The sequence below is a fragment of the Artemia sp. Qi Xiang Cuo genome, chromosome 5 (assembly GCF_049724085.1).
Source record: "Artemia sp. Qi Xiang Cuo chromosome 5, ASM4972408v1, whole genome shotgun sequence".
Classification (NCBI taxonomy): Eukaryota; Metazoa; Arthropoda; class Branchiopoda; order Anostraca; family Artemiidae; genus Artemia; species Artemia sp. Qi Xiang Cuo.
The window spans coordinates 28,994,789-29,014,920 of record NC_142798.1 but is presented as its reverse complement, the minus strand read 5'-3'; the positions used below and the strand labels follow the sequence as shown (position 1 = coordinate 29,014,920).

The following is a 20,132-nucleotide window of genomic DNA, read 5'->3' as shown; positions in this document are numbered from 1 at the left end:
ATTTCCCAGGGGTGGATTTTCCAAGTGTGAATTATTCAGGGAGTGGACGACTAAATCCACCCGATAATATTCTAAATTTTACATCTGAAAGTAACGGGAATAAAGAATCAATGGAAATGTCAGAGATAGCACTTCAGGTTCCTTTAGACGATTTTGTTCGTGTCTTTTGAAAAAAGACATTTTCAAAAGACAGATTATTTTCATTTGTACTACGTTCTCTGTGGCTGCTCAATTATGCATGTGAGGGAGGAGACTTCCCCCCCACCACTGTCTACGCTAAGGTTTTAGTTTTTATCTCAAGGCTTAAAAATGAACCCAATGCAATAAAAGTATAACTCAATATTACATATATAGAATAAATATGCACATACCACGGAAAAATTAATCTAAATTGAACAGTATGAGTTGAGGGTCACCCAACTTATGGGCCAGGGGGCTCACCAATCCACAATCAATGAAATCAATCCTGCAATAACTGAATACATAAATTATTATTGAGTATTTTAACGTCTTCCACAACGCAAACGGCCAATATTCTACAGCCCAATGAGTCTGTCTAATCTCCTAAATCGGGAACGGAGGAGATAAGTGAAGTTTCGCCCCGTATTGGATGAGTCTCCAACCTCACCCTCCCCCTCTTCTACTGTCTACGTTAAAGTTTTCTTCTTTATGCCAAGTACGCCGCCCCCACCCCAAAGACTTTAATAAGGTAAGTTTTTGTGTGGGAAATACAAATACTAAATATACTATAATTATTCAATTATAAGGTTAAAATACATACTCCGTTATAGATGCAAAATTGTTTTGGCACACAAAATCCTGTTAAGGTCAATTCCAAACAGCCGTGATCCCTTCGTGTCAGCAAGTGAAATGGTCTAAACCCCCTTATTGGAACTATTTTTTCAATCCATTAATTGTTGTCGCTGTCTACAAGTTATGCAAGCTGTCTATTGTTCATATATAAGGTTTTTATCAAAGAGGTAATCGTATAGACTTTGAAAAAAGCCTCATTCGATTTAAATTGAAAATTCTAGATCCGATTTTTAAAGTCAAGAATAATCGGACAGTAAGCACCCCCCCCCATGCCATAAAAACTTGAAAATTTTTGGAATCAAAAACGAAAAAAAATAATTAGAAAAAAACTTTCAGAAAAATAATTTTTTAAAAGAAAATTAAAGTCAATTTTAAAATTAAGCTCTGTAGTTAAAATAACTTTTAAAATTCAAACTCAGCACGACCAGAAATTACTATTAAAGAATAAATGAAACCCAAAAGAACAGAAATTAAATAAACAATCATAGCAACAAAACATACGACAAATTATAATATAAATGAATAAATAGATCTTAAAGCGAGTAATGCTTAGATTGAATATGAAAATCAAGCTTAAAACGAAAAAAAAAACATTTTGCTATTTCAGTATAAAGCAAACTTAAAACGAACAGAAATTAAGTAAACAGTCAATGCGAACAAACATACAATATATATTAATGTAAATGAATAAATAAATCTTAAAACGAGTGAAACTTAAATTGAATATGCAAATCAAGTTTGAATCGAATAAAAATAACTACAAAAAATATTCTGGGTATCACCTTATTGAAGAAGCCTAAAATCGACTGCATCATTTGCACTTTACTAAAAACGAATCATTTTACAATTGTTTTCTTTTGTAGTTAACATTGAATATAAGCGTTTAAATTACAGTAAAATTTTGAACTGATGAGTTTTCAGCAATTAATATCATTATACATCAAATATTCAGTTTAATTTATTAGTTCTTTCCAAGGTTGGTCAAGACAAATATAGTTTTACTACAAACGAAATTTGTATACTGCCCCCTTCTTTAACTGTAGAAACCTAAAGCCTTCTGCGTCATTGGCGCTTCACTGAAAACGAATTACTCGTATATTACAAATTTATTATTTTCCAGTTCTTACAGCATTGAAAATGAAAATAAAAATTACAGTGAAAAAAAATCTTGAACTGATGAATCTTTCAACAGTTAATATCATTATATGTCTAATATTCAATTTGATTTTGTTTATACTTTCCAAGACTGTTCAAGACTCATATAGTTTTCAGTAAGTTACCCAAACTTAAGTTGCGATACCCAAACTCTTGTTTGTAGTTATTTTTATTCGATTCAAACTTGATTTGCATATTCAATTTAAGTTTCACTCGTTTTAAGATTTATTTATTCATTTACATTAATATATATTGTATGTTTGTTCACATTGATTGTTTATTTAATTTCTGTTCGTTTTAATTTTCATTTATACTTTAATAGCAAACTATTTTTTTACGTTTTAAGCTTGATTTTCATATTCAATCTAAGCATTACTCGCTTTAAGATCTAATTAATCATTTGTATTATTACTTGTTGTATGTTTTTTACTATGATTGTTAATTTAATTTCTGTTCGTTTTGGCTTTCATTTATTCTTTAATAGTAATTTCTGGTCGTTTTGAGTTTGAATTTTAACAGGTATTTGTATCTCCTGAGCTTAAGTTTAAAATGGTCTTTACTTTTCTTTGAAAAACTTATTTTTCGGCAAGTTTTTTTTAATTCATTTAATAAAAAGAACAACAAAACCATTGAACATTATTAGCAACATCACGATGTGAATGGGAACAACTAAAGCATTTGTTCTCTGTGCAGGTTTTGTATAGCCGAGATTCAACTCTATCCGTATTTCGAATTAAATTTTGAAATTTTACTTTGCACTTTCTTTTAGATTGAGAAACGCTGAAAACATGGAAAATAGTGAAATTTCTATTCCTGCGCACGTGCCGCATCTTCCTTCATTTTTAATTTATCTCTATCTTTTACACATTGACACTTGAAAATGCATGATTATTCAAAGTAGCTATGAAATGATTTAATACCAGTATACTTAGCATGGAATTCCTTTGGGCCTTCTCCTCCATTTTTCCATGGACTGAAATCGCCATCTAGAGGATACTTGAACATGGTCATTGTTAGGTAGACTTTATTTTCCAAAACTATTTCATCTATAAGAAAAAAGAAGAAGAATAAGAAAAGGGAAACAATTTCTTATTAGATCCTGAAAAAAAAATTCAATAAAAATTCATCATGGAAAAAATTTCTATTTCTTAGAATAGGCAAAGAGTAATTAAATTAGACACTAAATATTACGACTAAATGCTCTAGTCTACTAGACAGGAATAGGTTAATCACAGAGAATGATTGGTTGCAAAAACCCTCACTAAAAAAGGGGGAATGCTAAACAAGTGGATGAATAATTCATCAGAACGATCAATTATCCGTTCCAGTTAGCAATTAGGTGAATTTTGACTTTTACCTGGATGATCAAAAAAATATATCCATTAAAGAGAATTGCGTGCTTTTAAGGCAGATCCGTAGGCATGATGGCTGTCAGGACCATATCCCTCTCCCCCTAAAATCACAGGGTTTTCACGTCTTATTCCTTGACTTCTTATATTTTCTGTTTAATAGTTCGCATTTTTCTGATTTGCTGTGCTCAATCCCCCGAAATCGAAACTTTTTCCCTTCCCCAAGCTTAATAACCGTGTACATATCTGCTGGAAGGGAATATAAAAGTAAATTAAAGCTGTTCAATTTTGAAACTAGTCTTGCACAAACCGTTTTGCCAATAGGATTACTCGTCAAACAAAAATTGCAAAGAAAGGGCTTTGAAAAAACAAGGTGTTAAAAATAGACAAATTAAAGCAAAATGAAGGACATTACAGAAAATTCGGAGAGAGAGGTGGAAAATGTGTGCAAAATACAAGAAATTATAGGAAAGCTGGGAGGAGCTGGCAGGGCGCATGAGGCCAAACACCCTAGACCTTCCAATTTTCATTTTTCCAGAAATCATTTAAGAAAACGGCCCAAATGGTTAAGTGTTAGTTTTCTGAAACTTTTTGAATGACTGATTGTAATAACTATCAATTATACCCCGGTCTGGAATGGATTCAAATTGAAAACAAAATGTAATTGGAAGTCAAGGGTGTCTCCAGGATTTTATTCGGGTAGAGGGTTATTTTTTTCAGGGGGGAGGGGATACAAAAAAAATGCACGAAAATAAGGTCTATCTGCATTTTTGTTACATTTTAAGAGTCACATCAAAGTTTCGAGGGACGGGTGGGTTCAAACTCGGTAGCCCCTTCCCCCTGGATATGGCCTTGTTGGAAAGTATAGATATTCTACGTTTAATTACTATAAGATACAAAATGAAATTTGATAGATTCCAGCTTTAGAATTAGTGAATAATGGAGCTAAGAAAAAAGTATGAACCAGATTGCAGTGGATTCAAATGGCAACTATTTAAGCTGTGTAGATTATGAGAACTTTGTTAGTTTTAATTAATTTTCAAAAGACTTACTTCTAATCAAATATCTAAAAAAACATTCCCGACAATACTAACTATCAAACACTTATTGGCGACTAATAATTTGTATATGATAAGAATTTTAAACCAGCTAACTTTTCAACTTCCCAGAAATTTCGGGTGAATGCGTGACCTGATACCACATAATAAGATTCATTCGATCCAATTCTTTGGCAAGCTCTGGTCCAAATTTTTGTTCTCTTCCTTCTTCTTCGTGAGTAAACAGAATATCAACATCATGACCACTAGATTTGCCCCTGCAAAGAATATTGTGTTAGAAGTTAGGGTTAGTCCACACCTTAACTGTTGACTAGCCAAATGTTAAGTAGCATAATTGTAGGTTCTTACCTTGCGCGTAAATGTTAATGTTTTGAATTTTATCTTATCCTAGTCTGAAATTCAGAGCATCTTTAGTGTTCATGTGCTCCAAAGTAATTTAACTCCTATATAATAAATTTACAAAGTTTAACTAGCAGCTACGTCACTTCTTTCAAAACTATTGAAAATTCCAAAGTTTAATTTTTTCCTCTTTTCTTAAAATTCGTTCTCATTGAAATACAAATCACTCATGCAAATCACACAAAATCTGTACTTCCAATCTTTTAACTAAATTCAGCTTAAATTTAGAAACCTTTATTGCGTTGTTTGGCTACGATGAATATTGAAACTCAAATTTGGTTGCAGACAAAAACTCCCAGCACGTGTGATACAATTCTTCAAAAATAGCATTATTTTTGTAATTCAGAGCAAACATTGAATTGCCTTTGTGAGCTTATATCAGACCTAGGTACTGGATTGTCACTTTGCACCATCAGTCACAAAAAAAAATTAGTAAAGGAGAGCGTTATTAAATACACGAAGTTAAATCGACACAAGAAGTTATATTTTTGACCAAAATTATCAGGAATTAAAAATGACAAACAAAATTAAAAGAGCTTGAGAATTTCAGTAATAAGCAAACTTATAGCAAATATAGATTTGAGTGAGGGAAAAAATGTAGCAAAAATTAATTTATTCTCAAAATAAGATTGTATAAACAAATAATGAATGTTATAGCAGTTGAAGCATACACAGATTGGTCTATTTTGTCTGTTTTCACAACTGCAATTTGACACCTTGCTATCACTACTACTTTTAGTTTTCAATTCATCCGGTCAAAATAGGGTCGAGAAATGATTGGTTGATACTCAGATAAGAGCTATATAGAATTGTTCGGGATAGATACGAAGCGTACAACGCAGTCATTCACATTTTGATACTTTGGTTCGAAACTGAACTCCGCTCGTATTTGATATGTTAGGATGAAAAAGTTCACAACAGGATAACATTCAGAGATACCACATTTGATTTCTACTAAATTATTTTTACATCAAGCATAAACAGGTGTGGCACAATAGACAAAAAAAGCACTGCTACTACCGCTACTACGCTCGTCATAGCACTAACACTGTAACACTGGAACAGACTCCTCTTCCGTCCAAATCTGTCTCAAGTTTCTGTTTCTGCCACCTCTCATACAACTCCAAAGATTACAGGGTTCTTAATCTCGCCCTAGGCTTCAGCTTAAGAAGTTGAGCCTCTATCCATTTGGGTGTATTTTTGAGCATATTTTCATAAACAAAAATTACACATTCATTAGTTTGAGGTGAGTAACGATGCTGAGTTGAACGATACAAGATTCAAATGGAACACTGATTTCTAAGAAATATATCTGAAATACAGAAACAAAGTAGAAATATTCTGAAAGAAATATTACTGATACTACATTTCATTCAAGGAAAAAGGTAACACACTTTAAATGCTTTCATTTTTATGAACTTGCTGCAAGAATTCATTTCGTCTGGTTTTTTCAAAAGAATTTCTTAGCTATTAACTTGGAAAAGGCAAATAGAAATCAATCATTTCAGCCAGATTCACACAAGCAATATAGAAGGGATTAAAAAACGAATTGACAACAAAAAAATCCTAGTTGCACACGGTGCGACCAAAAAGTGCAAGGTATTGAGCCCATTGGTACATAACCTTTTTTTGTATAGCATTAAAGGAGACTTTACTGCCCAGGTTGGTCCTACCTTAAGCAAATTTGTTGTAGGGAAGGAAAATAGCAATATTAATAGAGAACTACAATTTTGCAGGTACAATAATACAGTTACAAGCAATGTGGTATTTGGTCAAGATGTGGCTCATAAGATAACATGGTACTCGCATAATAGTAAGAGAGCAAACATTATTGATTATGTTATTGTAAATCGAAGATTGGCAGGACTGATGCAGGACACAACCACCTTCCGAGTAATTGTGACGGTAACAGACTCAAAACAGTTAAAAGTGTTAGCGAAAACGTTTTGAGCTTGGTTTAAAGAGAAAAGGAGTTTACAAAAGAAGGCTCTGAGTGACTGATCATCTGAGAATCAGAGAAAACTAAGGAAAGTGAAAAAAATATAATCGCCTGAATTACGAAAATTTGAAAGATTTGAAGATTTGGTCATGGATAGAATTGTAGAGAATCTGGAAGATGCGACCAGGCGACACAATATTATGATACTGTGTTGGCAAGTTGAGAAACCGAAGGGAAGCAGTCAGTCCGGATTTATTCCTAGTTATAAATAGGCACGATGATAATGAACGTATCAAGTAAATATGGGCAGAACATTTTAAGAGTGCATTTAACCGTTTAAAAGTTTGAGGAAATGGTAAAGAAAAGAACCAGAAAAATCGAAAACAAAGCATAGCATTTATTTTTTAAGGAGTTGGGGACAGTATTAAAGGATTGAAAAACAATAAGACTTACGGTGCTGATGAGTTTGGCAAGCGAAGTAAATTGGCCGCGTGGTAAATGAGTTTTTGAAACATCGTAGTCAAGTCAAAGATGAGATGCTGAAGTTTATGGATATGATTTTGAAAAAGGAAAGGACCAAGTGATTTTAGGAAAACTGTCATTAGACTTCTTTATAAGAGAGATGACAAGAGTGGATATAGTAATTACATAGGCATTGGCTTGATTTGTGTACGAAGCAAATTAATTAGCATGATGATAGCATGAGAATGCAGGAGAAAAATAAGCATAACCAATTAGTCACTTAAAGAGAGATTTATCTATCATTGGAGTTCGAACCCAGTATCTTATCTCAGGTTATCCATTAATATAACTCGAACAAGATAGAGATCACATTACTTAGCATGATAGTGAGACAACACCGCGAGAACCATTATATATCAAATATTCAGTTAATACTACACTCACTCGTCAATAATTGTACATATTTATTTGTTTTAGTTCATTATTCTTTTTATTCATTGTTGATTTTAAGGGTTCTTTTTCTTTAATTTGAACTTGAAGTTACTTCAATTTTTTTTTAAAGATAGTTGGCTATTTCAATATCTTAGGTTTTAGTTCGACTCCGTGGTATGGTTCTGTGATATTTTAAATCAACATATAAATTTGTATGATGTTTGCTATGGCTGTTATTTTTATGTTTTGTGCCCTTTCTTTTATTATGGCAAAAAGTATCACTGGTCGGCATGGCCGTGTAAGGCGTTTGATAATAAAATCGTTTGAGTTTGCTTTCATTAATTCTTTCCAGTCTTCTTGATTGTTATACTGATTTTACATTTATTTTTCTTCGATGTTTTGAAAAACACAAGTATAGTGTTCAATATACATACAGTTTTCAGTAAAATGTAAATGACGCAACAAGCTTTAGACTTTTACGGTTAGGGAAGGGGGAAGGAGGCAGTAGTCAGAATCCCGCTTGTAGTAATGACTGCTCGTTTTAAGTTTGACTTAAATATTCAGTTTAAATTTTATTCGTTTTAAGATTGATTTATTCATCTATATTAGTATCTGCTACCTATATGTTTTTTTACGATCGTTGATCTTAGTTTCTGTTCCTTTTGGATTTAATTTAATAGTAATTATTTGTCGTTTTGAGTTTGAATTATCATAAAAATTAATTACTCTTGGTCATAAGCTTAATATGGCTCTTTACTTTTCTTTGATAAACTTCTTTTTTCGAATTTTTTTTTAGTTAATAAAAGAAAGTTGACAAAAGTAGATGTAGTAATTACAAAGCATCAACATGATTAGGGCTCAGAAGGCCAATTAAGCCATTAAACTGTTAATGTTGAGAAGATTAAGCCACTTACACTAGGAATAAATGAGTGAAAAGAGATGATATTAGGTAAAAGCGCAATATAGTGGATAGCTTCATTTAGCTGGGTAATATAATTAGTAAAGACGGTGAACGCCCCGAAGACATAAAAAGTAGATTAGCCAAGGCTCAGGATGTTTTTTTCGCGGTTGAAAAAGTTTGGAAGAATAGAAAGATATATTTTCGAACTAAGAATAGAATGTTGGAAAACACGGTAATGATATTTGTCCAGTATGGCTTTGAAACGTGGGCACTTCGTGGGATTTGATGTGCTAAAAGATTTGATATACCATGTTGATATGATAAATGTTTACATTTCAAAGAGATATAGTATTCCTAACACTCAGTATCGAGTCCAACAAGTTGAAGCACTTAATCACATTTAATGTTTCTCAAATTCTTTTCACGCAAGATATTACCTAGGAATGTTGATTGTCAAACTCCCTTATTTACTAAATTAGTGGCTCATATAGGATCGTCACCCCATTTCTCTTAAAGCCTTCTTTTTCTTACTGCGTTACAATTTAATCAGAGGATGGTTTAAACCAAAGGCGAAGATCCCCTTACCCAAGGGGTTCTTAAGATCAAATTTAATGGTTAGTTTGCTACATACACAGCCCCTTGGGCTGTATACAATGTACATAGATACAGTATAAGCAATGATGATGAAAATATGGGCATTACCCAAAACTATTTTAAATTTCAGTTTTCGCCATTGCTTCTCAATATCTGCTATGGGCTGTGGTAACATAAACAAAAAAAAAAAAAAAAAAATAAAATGTAATTACCTACGGAAACCACCGATCATGCTCAATGTAACACCAAGCAACACTGACTGTGAAACTTCAGAAACAAAATCAAAAATTTTCTTTCCCTCTTCAGCTTTTACAGGAGTTGTCAAATCTTCATAAAAAGCAAGCCCTTAAAAAAGTCAAATTATTTCAGCATTATTGATAGTTATTCCTTTTATCCCTACAAATAAAATCTTGCCAACATTAAGAAAAAATTTGAGACCAAACAATTTTCTAATAAACCCACTTCTGCCCCCCCCCCAAAAGTTGTTCACTTCCTGGTTGTGATAAGACAATACTTTTACACTTTTGCATTGACCAATGCATAGAGTGTAGAAAAACATCTAGATAAATTTTTTGAGGGGTAGGAGGAGCAACACAACGAGAATTTTTTCTATTAAGCTAAAAAAAAATATTCTACCCGAAATGTCACATTTATTTAAATATTATACACATTCTATGATTTCATATACTTTTAGGCTTTCCGGGGAGAAAAAGAAGCTGCCCCTCTTGCTCTGTCTTCTGGGCAACCACAATTCGGGCAACCACAATGTCTTCTGGGCAACCACGATATCGTACCACAATTAACGAACCAAAGGAAGAAAAGTAATCCATAAAAAAAAACTGTTTTCGACGTAGTACCTTAAATCAAGTATCTTTTCCAAGACCACACAGTCTTTATATGATAGACAAATAAACGTTCAAATGGGGATAAGTCCATTTACTAGACCGTGAAAACAGATACAAAATCCTGGATATTTTTACCACATATACAGCGATCTTCATCAGCAGATATGCTCACAGATCGTCATCAGCAGATATTCTATCAGTATATCTGCTGATGACGATCGCTGTATATATGGTCGAAATGTCCAGACTTTTGTATCTGTTTTCACTATCTACTAAATGGACTTATCCCCATCTGAACATTTATTTGTTTGTAAAAAAAAACTATTTTTAATTATGAGACAAACAATGAATGAACGATGACGTTATTTGATATATCAGGTGATGGAAGTTAATTTGAAAGGAAATCTGATTGAGAGAATGCCACTGAAAGGTGTAGTCTGAAAACTATGTATTTTCATATTACAAAGCTTACAAGAAGAGAAATGAAAATACAGCCCTTATGAAAGATAAATGTACAAATAAATGAACAGAGAAGAAACTAAAGTGACAGAGATGACAGATGAACTAATGAACAGTGATGACCGAGAAGAAACTGAGAATTTTTGGAACTAACATTTTCTGTTGAGACTAAAGCATGGTAAGGCATCTAGTGAGAAGCTCAAGGACACGATAAAGTTAATGCATAGATTCAATGTCTTAAAAATATATTTTTTATTGATAGAAAATAACAATAAAATCAATTAAAAAAAATCATAAAAAAACAACGACTGCGGCGTTTTGTACATATCCAAAAGACGTTTTGTGAAATTTTGATCAAACTGATTTCAAGTTTGATGATAATTTCACATCCTCCTAAACTCATCAAGTTATCCTCTTTCCTAAATCTGATTTTAACCTCAAGTAGTTGGAAATCGGACCTTTTGATACGAAAAACATTTTTGACGATCAATGAATGTCAAAAAATATTTCGTTGATAGACAACTGGTTGTATTTTCCAAAAAAAAAAAAACATTTTCAAATTCTTATTCTGCTCTTCTGTAAAAGGTACCTAATTAAAGCAAATAACGCACTTTGAATTAAAAAAAAAAACAAAAAAAAATCACAACTAAAACAAGTAAAAACCACCAAAGTTGCGGGAGAGTTAAAGCTCAGAGCTCAGGCCCATCCCAGAAAACCTTTGGAGGAAGAAGAGCGAGTGCCCATATAAAGTTTAAAAGGACTTTACTGGATTCTTAATCATTCAATTTTATTATACTGCATCTGATTAAGCTCAAAATGATAGCCCCTCAGCCCCAAATAAAAATGGCAGCTTTATACCCATGTAAAGCTTTATACCAGTTGTGCTGCCATAGGCACTCCCATGCTAAGTTCATTAGCATAACTAAAATAGCACAGAGTTTGCATAACTGGTTTACCTAGCAACCAGATCCAGTCATTGGACCTTCCCTAGCATCCAGATTGTCTTTAATACAGAGGGTAAATTTATTGTGCATACTCCCATGAGATTCTCATTTGCATATAGCCATGAAACCCTAGCAACCAGCCAGAGCAAACATCTTTATTTGGGCACTAAATTTACAGACTATATCCAATTTGGGTCATTGAACTGCTTACAGATAGGTGATATGAGAGCTCTTGGTCATCCATGTCCCAGCCTCCAAAGCCCCCCCCCCGTCCAACTTTTTGCCCTCTTTTTTGTACTTTTTTAAAGTTTATTTTGAAGTATATATTTTTTGAAATTTTAATTTTTTTATATATATTTTTTTTTTAACTTAGAAATTTTTTTGACTTTTTTTTCATGTCTTAAAATGACATAAAATATACTTAAAACAAAAAATATCACTTGTGATCTTGTCGAAATATGGAATTAGATGATATAGATATGTTAGTCATGACTTACTGTTAAAAAAAATTGCTTGTAGTGACAATTTTCTTTTTTTAGGTGAATTAGGTTTTTACCATAGTCCTAGAGAGATTAAGCGGATTCTTTTTAGAGTTAGAGACATATGAAGTGGGGGAAATTATCAAGATTCAGTCAGAAACAGACACTACTATCAGCTCACAAGTGGTATACTAGAGCCTAAAATAAATTAATTAGGTTTTTACCGAAGTCTGAAAGAGATGAATCGGATTCTTTTTAGAGTTAGACACATATGAAGAGGGAATTTATCAAGATTCAGTCAAACATAGACACAATTATCAGCTCACAAGTGGTATACTACAGTCTGAAGAAGAAGAATTAGGTTTTGGCCATAGTCTGAGAGAGATGAATCGAATTCTATTTAAAGTTAGAGACAAATGAAGTGGGAATTCATCAAGATTAGGTCAGTTACAGACACTACTATCAGATAACAAGTGGTATACTACAGTCTGAAATAGATGAAATAGGTTTTTACTAAAGTCTGAAAGAGATAAATCAGATTCTTTTTAGAGTTGGAGACATATGAAGTGAAAATTTATCAAGATTCAGTCAAACACAGACACCCCTATCAGCTCACATGTGGTATACTAGAGTTTGAAATAGGTGAATTAGGTTTTTATCATAGTCTAACAGAGATAAATCGGATTCCTGTTAGGGTTGGAGACATATGAAGTGAAAATTTATCAAGATTCAGTCAAACACAGACACCCCTATCAGCTCACATGTGGTATACTAGAGTTTGAAATAGGTGAATTAGGTTTCTATCAAATTCTGAGATAGATAAATCGGATTCCTGTTAGGGTTGGAGACATATGAAGTGGGAATTTATCAAGAATTAGTTAAACAGAGACACTACTATCAGCTCACAAGTGGTATACTAGAGTCTGAAATAGGTAAATTAGGTTTTTGCCATAGTCTGAGAGAGATGAATCGAATTCTTTTTAGAGTTTTTTCGGGCGCGTAAATTTTGATGGGAAAGACTAAACTTGATGAAATTTATATATTGAAACTTATATATTCCGTTTTTAGAGTTTTGGTTACTACTTAGCCGAGTCACTCCTTACTTACAGTTCATTACCACGAACTGTTTGAAAATAACCTGATTTATCTCTCTCAGACTTTGGTAGATACCTAATTCATCTATTTAGGACTCTAGTATACCACTTGTGAGCTGATAGTAGTGTCTGTAACTTACTGAATTTTGATAAATTTCTACTTCATATGTCTCTAACTCTAAAAAGAATTCCGTGCATCTCTCTCAGACCATGGTAAAAACCTAATTCACATTTTTCAGACTGGTAAACCACTTTTGAGCTGACAGTAGTGTCTGTGTCTGACTGAATTTGGATAAATTCCCCAACTCCATATGTCTCTAACTCTAAAAAGATTCGATTCATCTCCCACGGACTATGGCAAAACTTAATTCACCAATTTCAGACTCTAGCATACCACTTGTGAGTAGTGTCTATGTTTGAATGAATCTTCATAAATTCCCACTTCATGTGCCTCTAACTCTAAAAAGAATCCGATTTATCTCTCTCAGACTACGGTAAAAACCTAATTCACCTATTTCAAACTCTAGTATACCACTTGTGAGCTGATAGTAGTGTCTGTTTCTGACTGAATCTTGATAATTTCCCCCACTTCATATGTCTCTAACTCTAAAAAGAATCCCTTTAATCTATCTCAGACTATGGCAATAACCTTTTTCACCTATTCCAGACTCTAGTATACCACTCGTGAGCTGATAGTAGCCTGGTGTCTATGTTTGACTTAATCTTGATAAATTTCCACTTCATGTGTCTCTAACTCTAAAAAGAATTCGATTTATCTCTCTCAGACTATGGTAAAAATCTAATTCACCTAAAAAAGATAAGTGTTACAACAAACAATTTTTCTAATAGGAAAAATCATAAATAACATATATATATCCTCTTCATTTCATATTTCAAAAATATCACAAGTGATTTTTTTTTGTTTTAAGCATATTTTATGTCATTTTAAGACATGAAAAAAGTTGAAAAAAATTTCTAAACTATAATGGTCCTTAAACTACGCACATATTTGTTTATATTTTTTCAAGGATATTTATCCTTGAGAAAATACATTGCGTACATGGTATTTAGATAAATTACGTTGACTAAAGACTACACACTTACCAAACATAATTCTCACATCTGTTTCTTTTTCTTTATATCTGTACTTCTTCCGCAAGTCCCACACAGAGCGATACCCTTCGTTGTACCATTCCTTAGCTTTTGCTTTTCCACTATTAAATACCTCCACAAAGCTCTAAAGACATGAGAAGAGAAACGATATATTTCTTGTAACATTTCTTACCATTAATTACACATAAAAAAAAACGCAAGAAATTAGTCCTCGCATAGGATTCATGAACAGTAAAAGTGTGGGGGGGGGGGGTAAAGCTATTTGAAAAATAATACCAAAGTAACTAAGAGTTAAAACTAACTGTCTCAAAAGATGAAAAACAACAAACTTTAAAAATAAAACATCCCTTTGCCAAAAAAACACACAAAAGCAACACCATCAATAAACCAATATCATCAAACAATCAAATTAACTTGAATGAAATATATGAAAGCACAAACTTGAAAAACACACAAATTAAAAATGAAGAAAGACGGATACAGATCGTCATTTAATTATAGACTCTCGCCAGAATTTTGCTATGTCAATGTTTACATAAACCGGACCAATTTCTTTTTAAAGTTTATCCTCTCTTGAAAGAACTCGTCTGTCATAATTTTGATTGCTTGGGAGTATTTTTACACTAGGTACGCTTAATCTGAAATCGTCCGCAAGAAAGAGACATACATCCTATTGTCAACTCTCCAAAACCCTCAACTCAAATTTATTCAAGAAATGGGTTGTGGACAATTTTCCTTTCTTAACAGCAATTCTCAGCGCTTGCTTTCGGGATGGTCCAAAGGATAGAATTGGTTTCTAGTGAGAAAAATGCCGAAAGTGGATATCCTTGTTCAAGGGCAGGACGAAAAAGTAATACAAAGGAAATAGATAAAGTGGTAATGGAGATATTGGATACTTCTCAGTATATTGAACCAAAATTCTAGATTTTTACAACTTCAATCCTGACCGAGCTTACCCAAGTCTCACCTGTTGTTATAAACAAAACAAAAAAAGCAAACTTTTGAATGATCCGTGTTGTTCGTTGATTTTACTTGCGCTACAGATGCGAGACTAAATGGCTAGAACTATATTATAAAAGCCTATATTAATATGTAAATTATCCTGTATAGGGTTTCCGGCTATGGCGCTTCCAATTGTGTAATTTTTGCCTGACCTGACGCCATTTTTGAGGGGTTTCCAGCTATTTTTCGACATTCCCATAAATAGGTTTTCGAAATAACATTTACTATTAAGACTAACGAGATATTAGTTTCCATTCCTGAATCAGCTACAAATGGTGATTTTTCTCACTGGTCAAATTTTTTTAAACACTTTTTTTTAATGTTTTGGGTACTATGGATCGTGGTTTGTTATTTACTGGATTGCAACTATCGCTGCACCCATGACTCATTTTTTCCCAATATTTCATATTTGGTCTTTGCCCTTTTATATCAAGTTCAAAATCGAGATAGGAAAACTGCTTTTCAAATCTGCCATCTTTCCTATTCTCAAGAATTCATTTTCATTTTACTCTAATTGGTCTATTGTCTTTGAAAGTAGAACATAATTGAACACATAAAATTACTTCTTGGACATATTGCTGTCGCTCTAGTCATGCTTAATCATGTTTTGATCAACAAGTGTAGCTATAGTCCAACTCGAGCATTATGATTTGCGATTTAGCATCTTTTGGTGTATACAAAGATACCTAAATTAAAATTACTGAACACAAAGCTTCAAATTGTGAAGCAAATTACCTTAATTCACATGAGTGAATTCTACACGTTTTTATTTCACCTGCATTAATATTTTGATGTTCCACTTGTTCTGTTTTTATTGTGATTCAAGAACCCACTAATTTAATTAAAGCAGCGTCAGGGATTAATCTGATTGCAGTTTCTTAAGCTTAAACATTACACCCTCTTTAACTTTCATCCTGACTGAGCTCTCATAATGCCCTACTCTTTACACATACGAAAAGCCGTCAATTCTGCCCTTCTAAAATCATGGGGTTGAGTGTCCATGACTTTACCCCTTGTTGAAAAATCAGTTCAGCTTGTTCCTCTTTTGATTTAAATTTAGTTTTGTTACATTGCATTTTAGAAGGGAAAGATAAAAATAGAGGCTCATATATAAGAAAACTTACATCCAGTATAGCAAACTTAGCGTCCGCCTTCTTTTCCTCCACCTCTTCACTCTTTCCAGTTTCAAGAACTTCTTTGAGGACCTTGAAACAGTGACCTTCCCCAAGATCTTTGATACCCCGTACCTAAAATTGTACTAAAATGCAAACGACCGCTACTCACAGCATATTACGGAAAACCAGAATAGATTTGCACAGAAATAATGATAGTAAGTAAACAAAAGTAAGCAAAAAGAATTTAGGCTAATGTTAGAAAAAATGTGAGATTACACTTAAATACTTTGATTTCAAGTAGGATTTACCTATAGAAGCCACAGTCTATAATAAGTATCAAAAAAGGCAAAGGGGAAGCACCTAGCAGCACATCACTGAAACTCGACAGTTGAGGTTTTAAAAGTCAATATTTCAAACAATGAGCCCACGGCTCTTGCAGAAGTGATATAACAAGATTTAATAAAAAATAAATATACACATAATTTGTGTTCAGAAGACGCTGAACACTTCACAAAATGAAATAGTTTCTGCGCAAGTCTATTTGTTCTTGATTTGATGAGTTAGAATACTATTTGTTTATTTAGCATTTGGTAATCACAAAAGACAGTAAGGCTATTGCTGTTCGTAAGCAGGTACTTTTCTGAAGCATACATCAAATGTGCCATGATTCTTGTGATTCAAGAACAAACTTCTTGTTCATAATAAATGTAGTTAAAATGCGCTACTACTACTAACAACTCACCGAAGCACCAAGCCGCCTAAGGCCAACACAGCTACACACGCTCCTCCTCCATACCAATCTACTCAAAGCCTCCCTCTTTACACCTCTCCAGGAAATTCCAATTTCCCTTGAATCTTCTCTTACGAAATTATCCCACCCCAACCGAGGACGACCTGCTTTCCATTTAGCCCTAAATGGTTGGCCGAAAGGATAATCTTTGGCAATCCGTCATTCTTCATCCGCAGAACGTACCCTAGCCATTTTAGCCTTTCTCTCAGTATATCCATAGAAAGTGAAACTGAGCCACACTTATCGTACAGCCTACTGTTTGAAATACGGTCAGTCAGTCAGATACCCAAAACAATCCGTAGGCAATTTCTCAGGAAAACATCTAGTAAATCTTCCAAATCTTCCAAACTTTTTTCAACTTTGAAAAGGCATCCTCAGTCATGGCTATCATTTTTTAACATCTTCCCGGCTACCACTGTCTTTACTAATAATACTACCAAGTATAAAAATACTACCAAGATCGATCTTTTCGTTACCCGGCGTCACCTTTTTATCTTCACTTACTCCTAGTCTTAGCGACTTAGCCTTCTTAAAATTAATTTTCAAACACCCTGAATTCTAGCACCCTGAACTCGCAAAACCCCTAAAAGCTCATTCATTTTGTTCGAACTTTCCTCTAGGATGCTTTTATCATCAGCATAATCTAAGTCCAGGAAAGTTTTTCTTCCCCATTTGATTCCGGGTTCTCCCATCGCCTTAGCTGTGCTCCTTAAGAAAGAGCCCATTAAAATAATCCATAGAAAAGGGGGATAGAACATAACCCTGCTTATCTCCTGAGTTAATACGAAACCAGCTAGTAGCCACATACGAGGATAAGACCTTTGCTACTGCTCTTCTGTCAGCTGAATCAAAAGCGTGCTCATAATCTATAAAAGTGAGGACTAAAGGTGTTTGATGACTCAGGCACTCGCGCTGCAGGATGAAACAGAGACTCGTTAAATTCTTTGAGAGCTTTAGCTATACCAATAACGCTTTTATTGAACATGTATTTAGCAAAATATTATTTCCTCAATAAAACACAACACTGAATATTTCTTCTAAGAAAACAAACAAACATACGTAGAAAGCCGTTTTTACAGCATTTATAATACTGGCCGGGACTAAAAAATCCTCCACAACAATTAGAGCGAATGTCAAAAAATATAAAATAAGCAACCACTCTTGCCAATTCATTATATCTAGTTCACACGGTTTTATTCATAAATTCATTATGTTATGTCAGGTATATTGTTGACTTTCAAATACTTCCTATATATAAAGAGCTATAAAAATTCCTGAGGCATGTGTACTAAGACAAGCTCGTCTCAGCGTCGGACTACCCGTGGAAAACGTGTAGGCTAATACTCCCCTTTTATCACACCTTGTCTACTGCTTTTGTCATCCACCAAAAGATCCTCGATGATTTTTGTGTCATTTTTTAATGCATCACCTAAGCATAATCTGAGGAATTCAGTCTTTCTTTCTCTCTTCAGCTTGCGGAAAGGTTGCCAGGTTTTCTTACGTTATTCTAGTCCGTATTGCGGCAATCATTTGTCCAAACTAAATAATTTGAGCTTATTTTACCAATTGGTTTTTCCTTAACTGAGTAAATTTTTACCGAATTTTTGATTAACTGTGCTAATTTTTTAACTTTTCACTGCAAAACACGATTTTTTCCAACCTGTCAGCACTGTCTCATGGGCGATTTCGTAGAGCCATTCGAGGCATACTTCGATCATTATCTTACCGCATGGTTGCTTGGTCTTTCTCAGGTTATACTAGTCCAAGTTACGATAATCCTTAGTCAAAGTCAAATAATTTGGGTTTATTTAGTCCATTTTTTTTCATTTAGCAAATTTTACTGTCTTTTTACCCCATTAGGAAAATTTTATGTTAAATCTCATTAGCCAAATGCAGTTTTTACCAGTCAAGTAAGCAGAAACTAGCGCAGCCTATCAGCACTGGCAAAATTAAAGGATTCACGGTCCAAGTCTACCCATAATACCAACCTAATCAACACAAGGCCCTCTTCCTGGCTACATAAAAAGATTTGGAATGAACCATCTTTCATAATATATTGTGTTTGACAATTTAATTGTGTATTCTTAGTCAAAAATATTACTACTACTATTGACACAAGTTTCAATTTGACTTATTACCTCCCACTAGCAAGGTAACAAGTTCAAAGCTTCCAATCAAACAGTTCATGGTAACGAATTGTAAGTAAGGAGTGATGCGGCTCAATAGTAACCGAAACCCTAAGAAACAGAGTCTTGATAACAATAGATATCAAACAGTTCGTGATAACAAACTGTAAGTAAGGAGCGACCCGGCTCAATAGTAACCGAAACTCTAAAAAACGGAATTTGATATCAATAGGTATATCAAAAGAATCGCCTTTTTATGCTGATTTCAAATATAAATTTCAGTAAGTTTAGTCTTACCCATCAAAGGTTACGAGCCTGAGAAAAGTATCCATATTTTCGAAAAAAGGGGGAAACAACCCCTAAATTTCAAGTGATCTTAATGAAAATCACACCATCACATTCAGCGTATCAGAGAACCCTATTGTAAAGGTTTCAAGCTTATCTGCAAAAATGTGGAATTTTATATTTTTTGCCAGAAGAAAGATCACGGATTCGAGTTTATTTGTTTTTTTTTGTTTTTTCCCCCCCAGGGGTTATCGTATCGACCCAGTGATCCTAGAATATCGGGAGAGGGAGTAGTAAGTCGTATAAAGGTTGAAAACCTAAATGCAAACTTACGCCTGAAGGCATGGATATGTGTTTAGGTTTTCAACGAATTGGGGGTTACCAGGGTCATTAGCAAAGAGGTACCGTTTCTATAGAAGATATAGTAATTTGAAATATCATATGGAATTTGCTTGAAGGTATATACTTTGCGTACGCGCCCGTACCAAACAGGTTGGTCATAATCTGTTCTGCTTCAAGTTTTTTCTGGCACAATTAACTGAATTTCTATTTCATGATAAACAAGTTTTTTTTGTAGGTTACATCAGTGTTGGAAAAACCGGTGTATCTTTTTAGAAGCTAATTATTTTTTGTATATATTCAAGTTTCAAATTAGATACCTCAACAGTTTGGAATAGTTTATTGAACATAACACAACTGACATTTTTTGTAAGCATTTACATAGAAAATGGATAATTCAAAGCAATTTCTGGTGAGTAAAAATTTTCTCATTATTATA

General features: G+C 33.5%; 1 protein-coding gene across 1 annotated transcript in view; it reads right to left on the bottom strand.

Annotated features, from left to right (window-relative positions):
- The window catches only part of LOC148952008 (DNA-directed DNA/RNA polymerase mu-like), a 74,421-nt gene that overhangs the window by 8,790 nt on the left and 45,499 nt on the right, over window positions 1–20,132 (bottom strand). The window contains exons 4-8 of the mRNA XM_089088794.1: window positions 16,163–16,285; window positions 14,028–14,160; window positions 9,315–9,447; window positions 4,472–4,632; window positions 2,889–3,014 (exon numbers count right to left, since the gene is read on the bottom strand). Coding sequence (XP_088944920.1) covers window positions 2,889–3,014; window positions 4,472–4,632; window positions 9,315–9,447; window positions 14,028–14,160; window positions 16,163–16,285 — 676 coding nt within the window. The remainder of the gene's footprint in view (window positions 1–2,888; window positions 3,015–4,471; window positions 4,633–9,314; window positions 9,448–14,027; window positions 14,161–16,162; window positions 16,286–20,132) is intronic.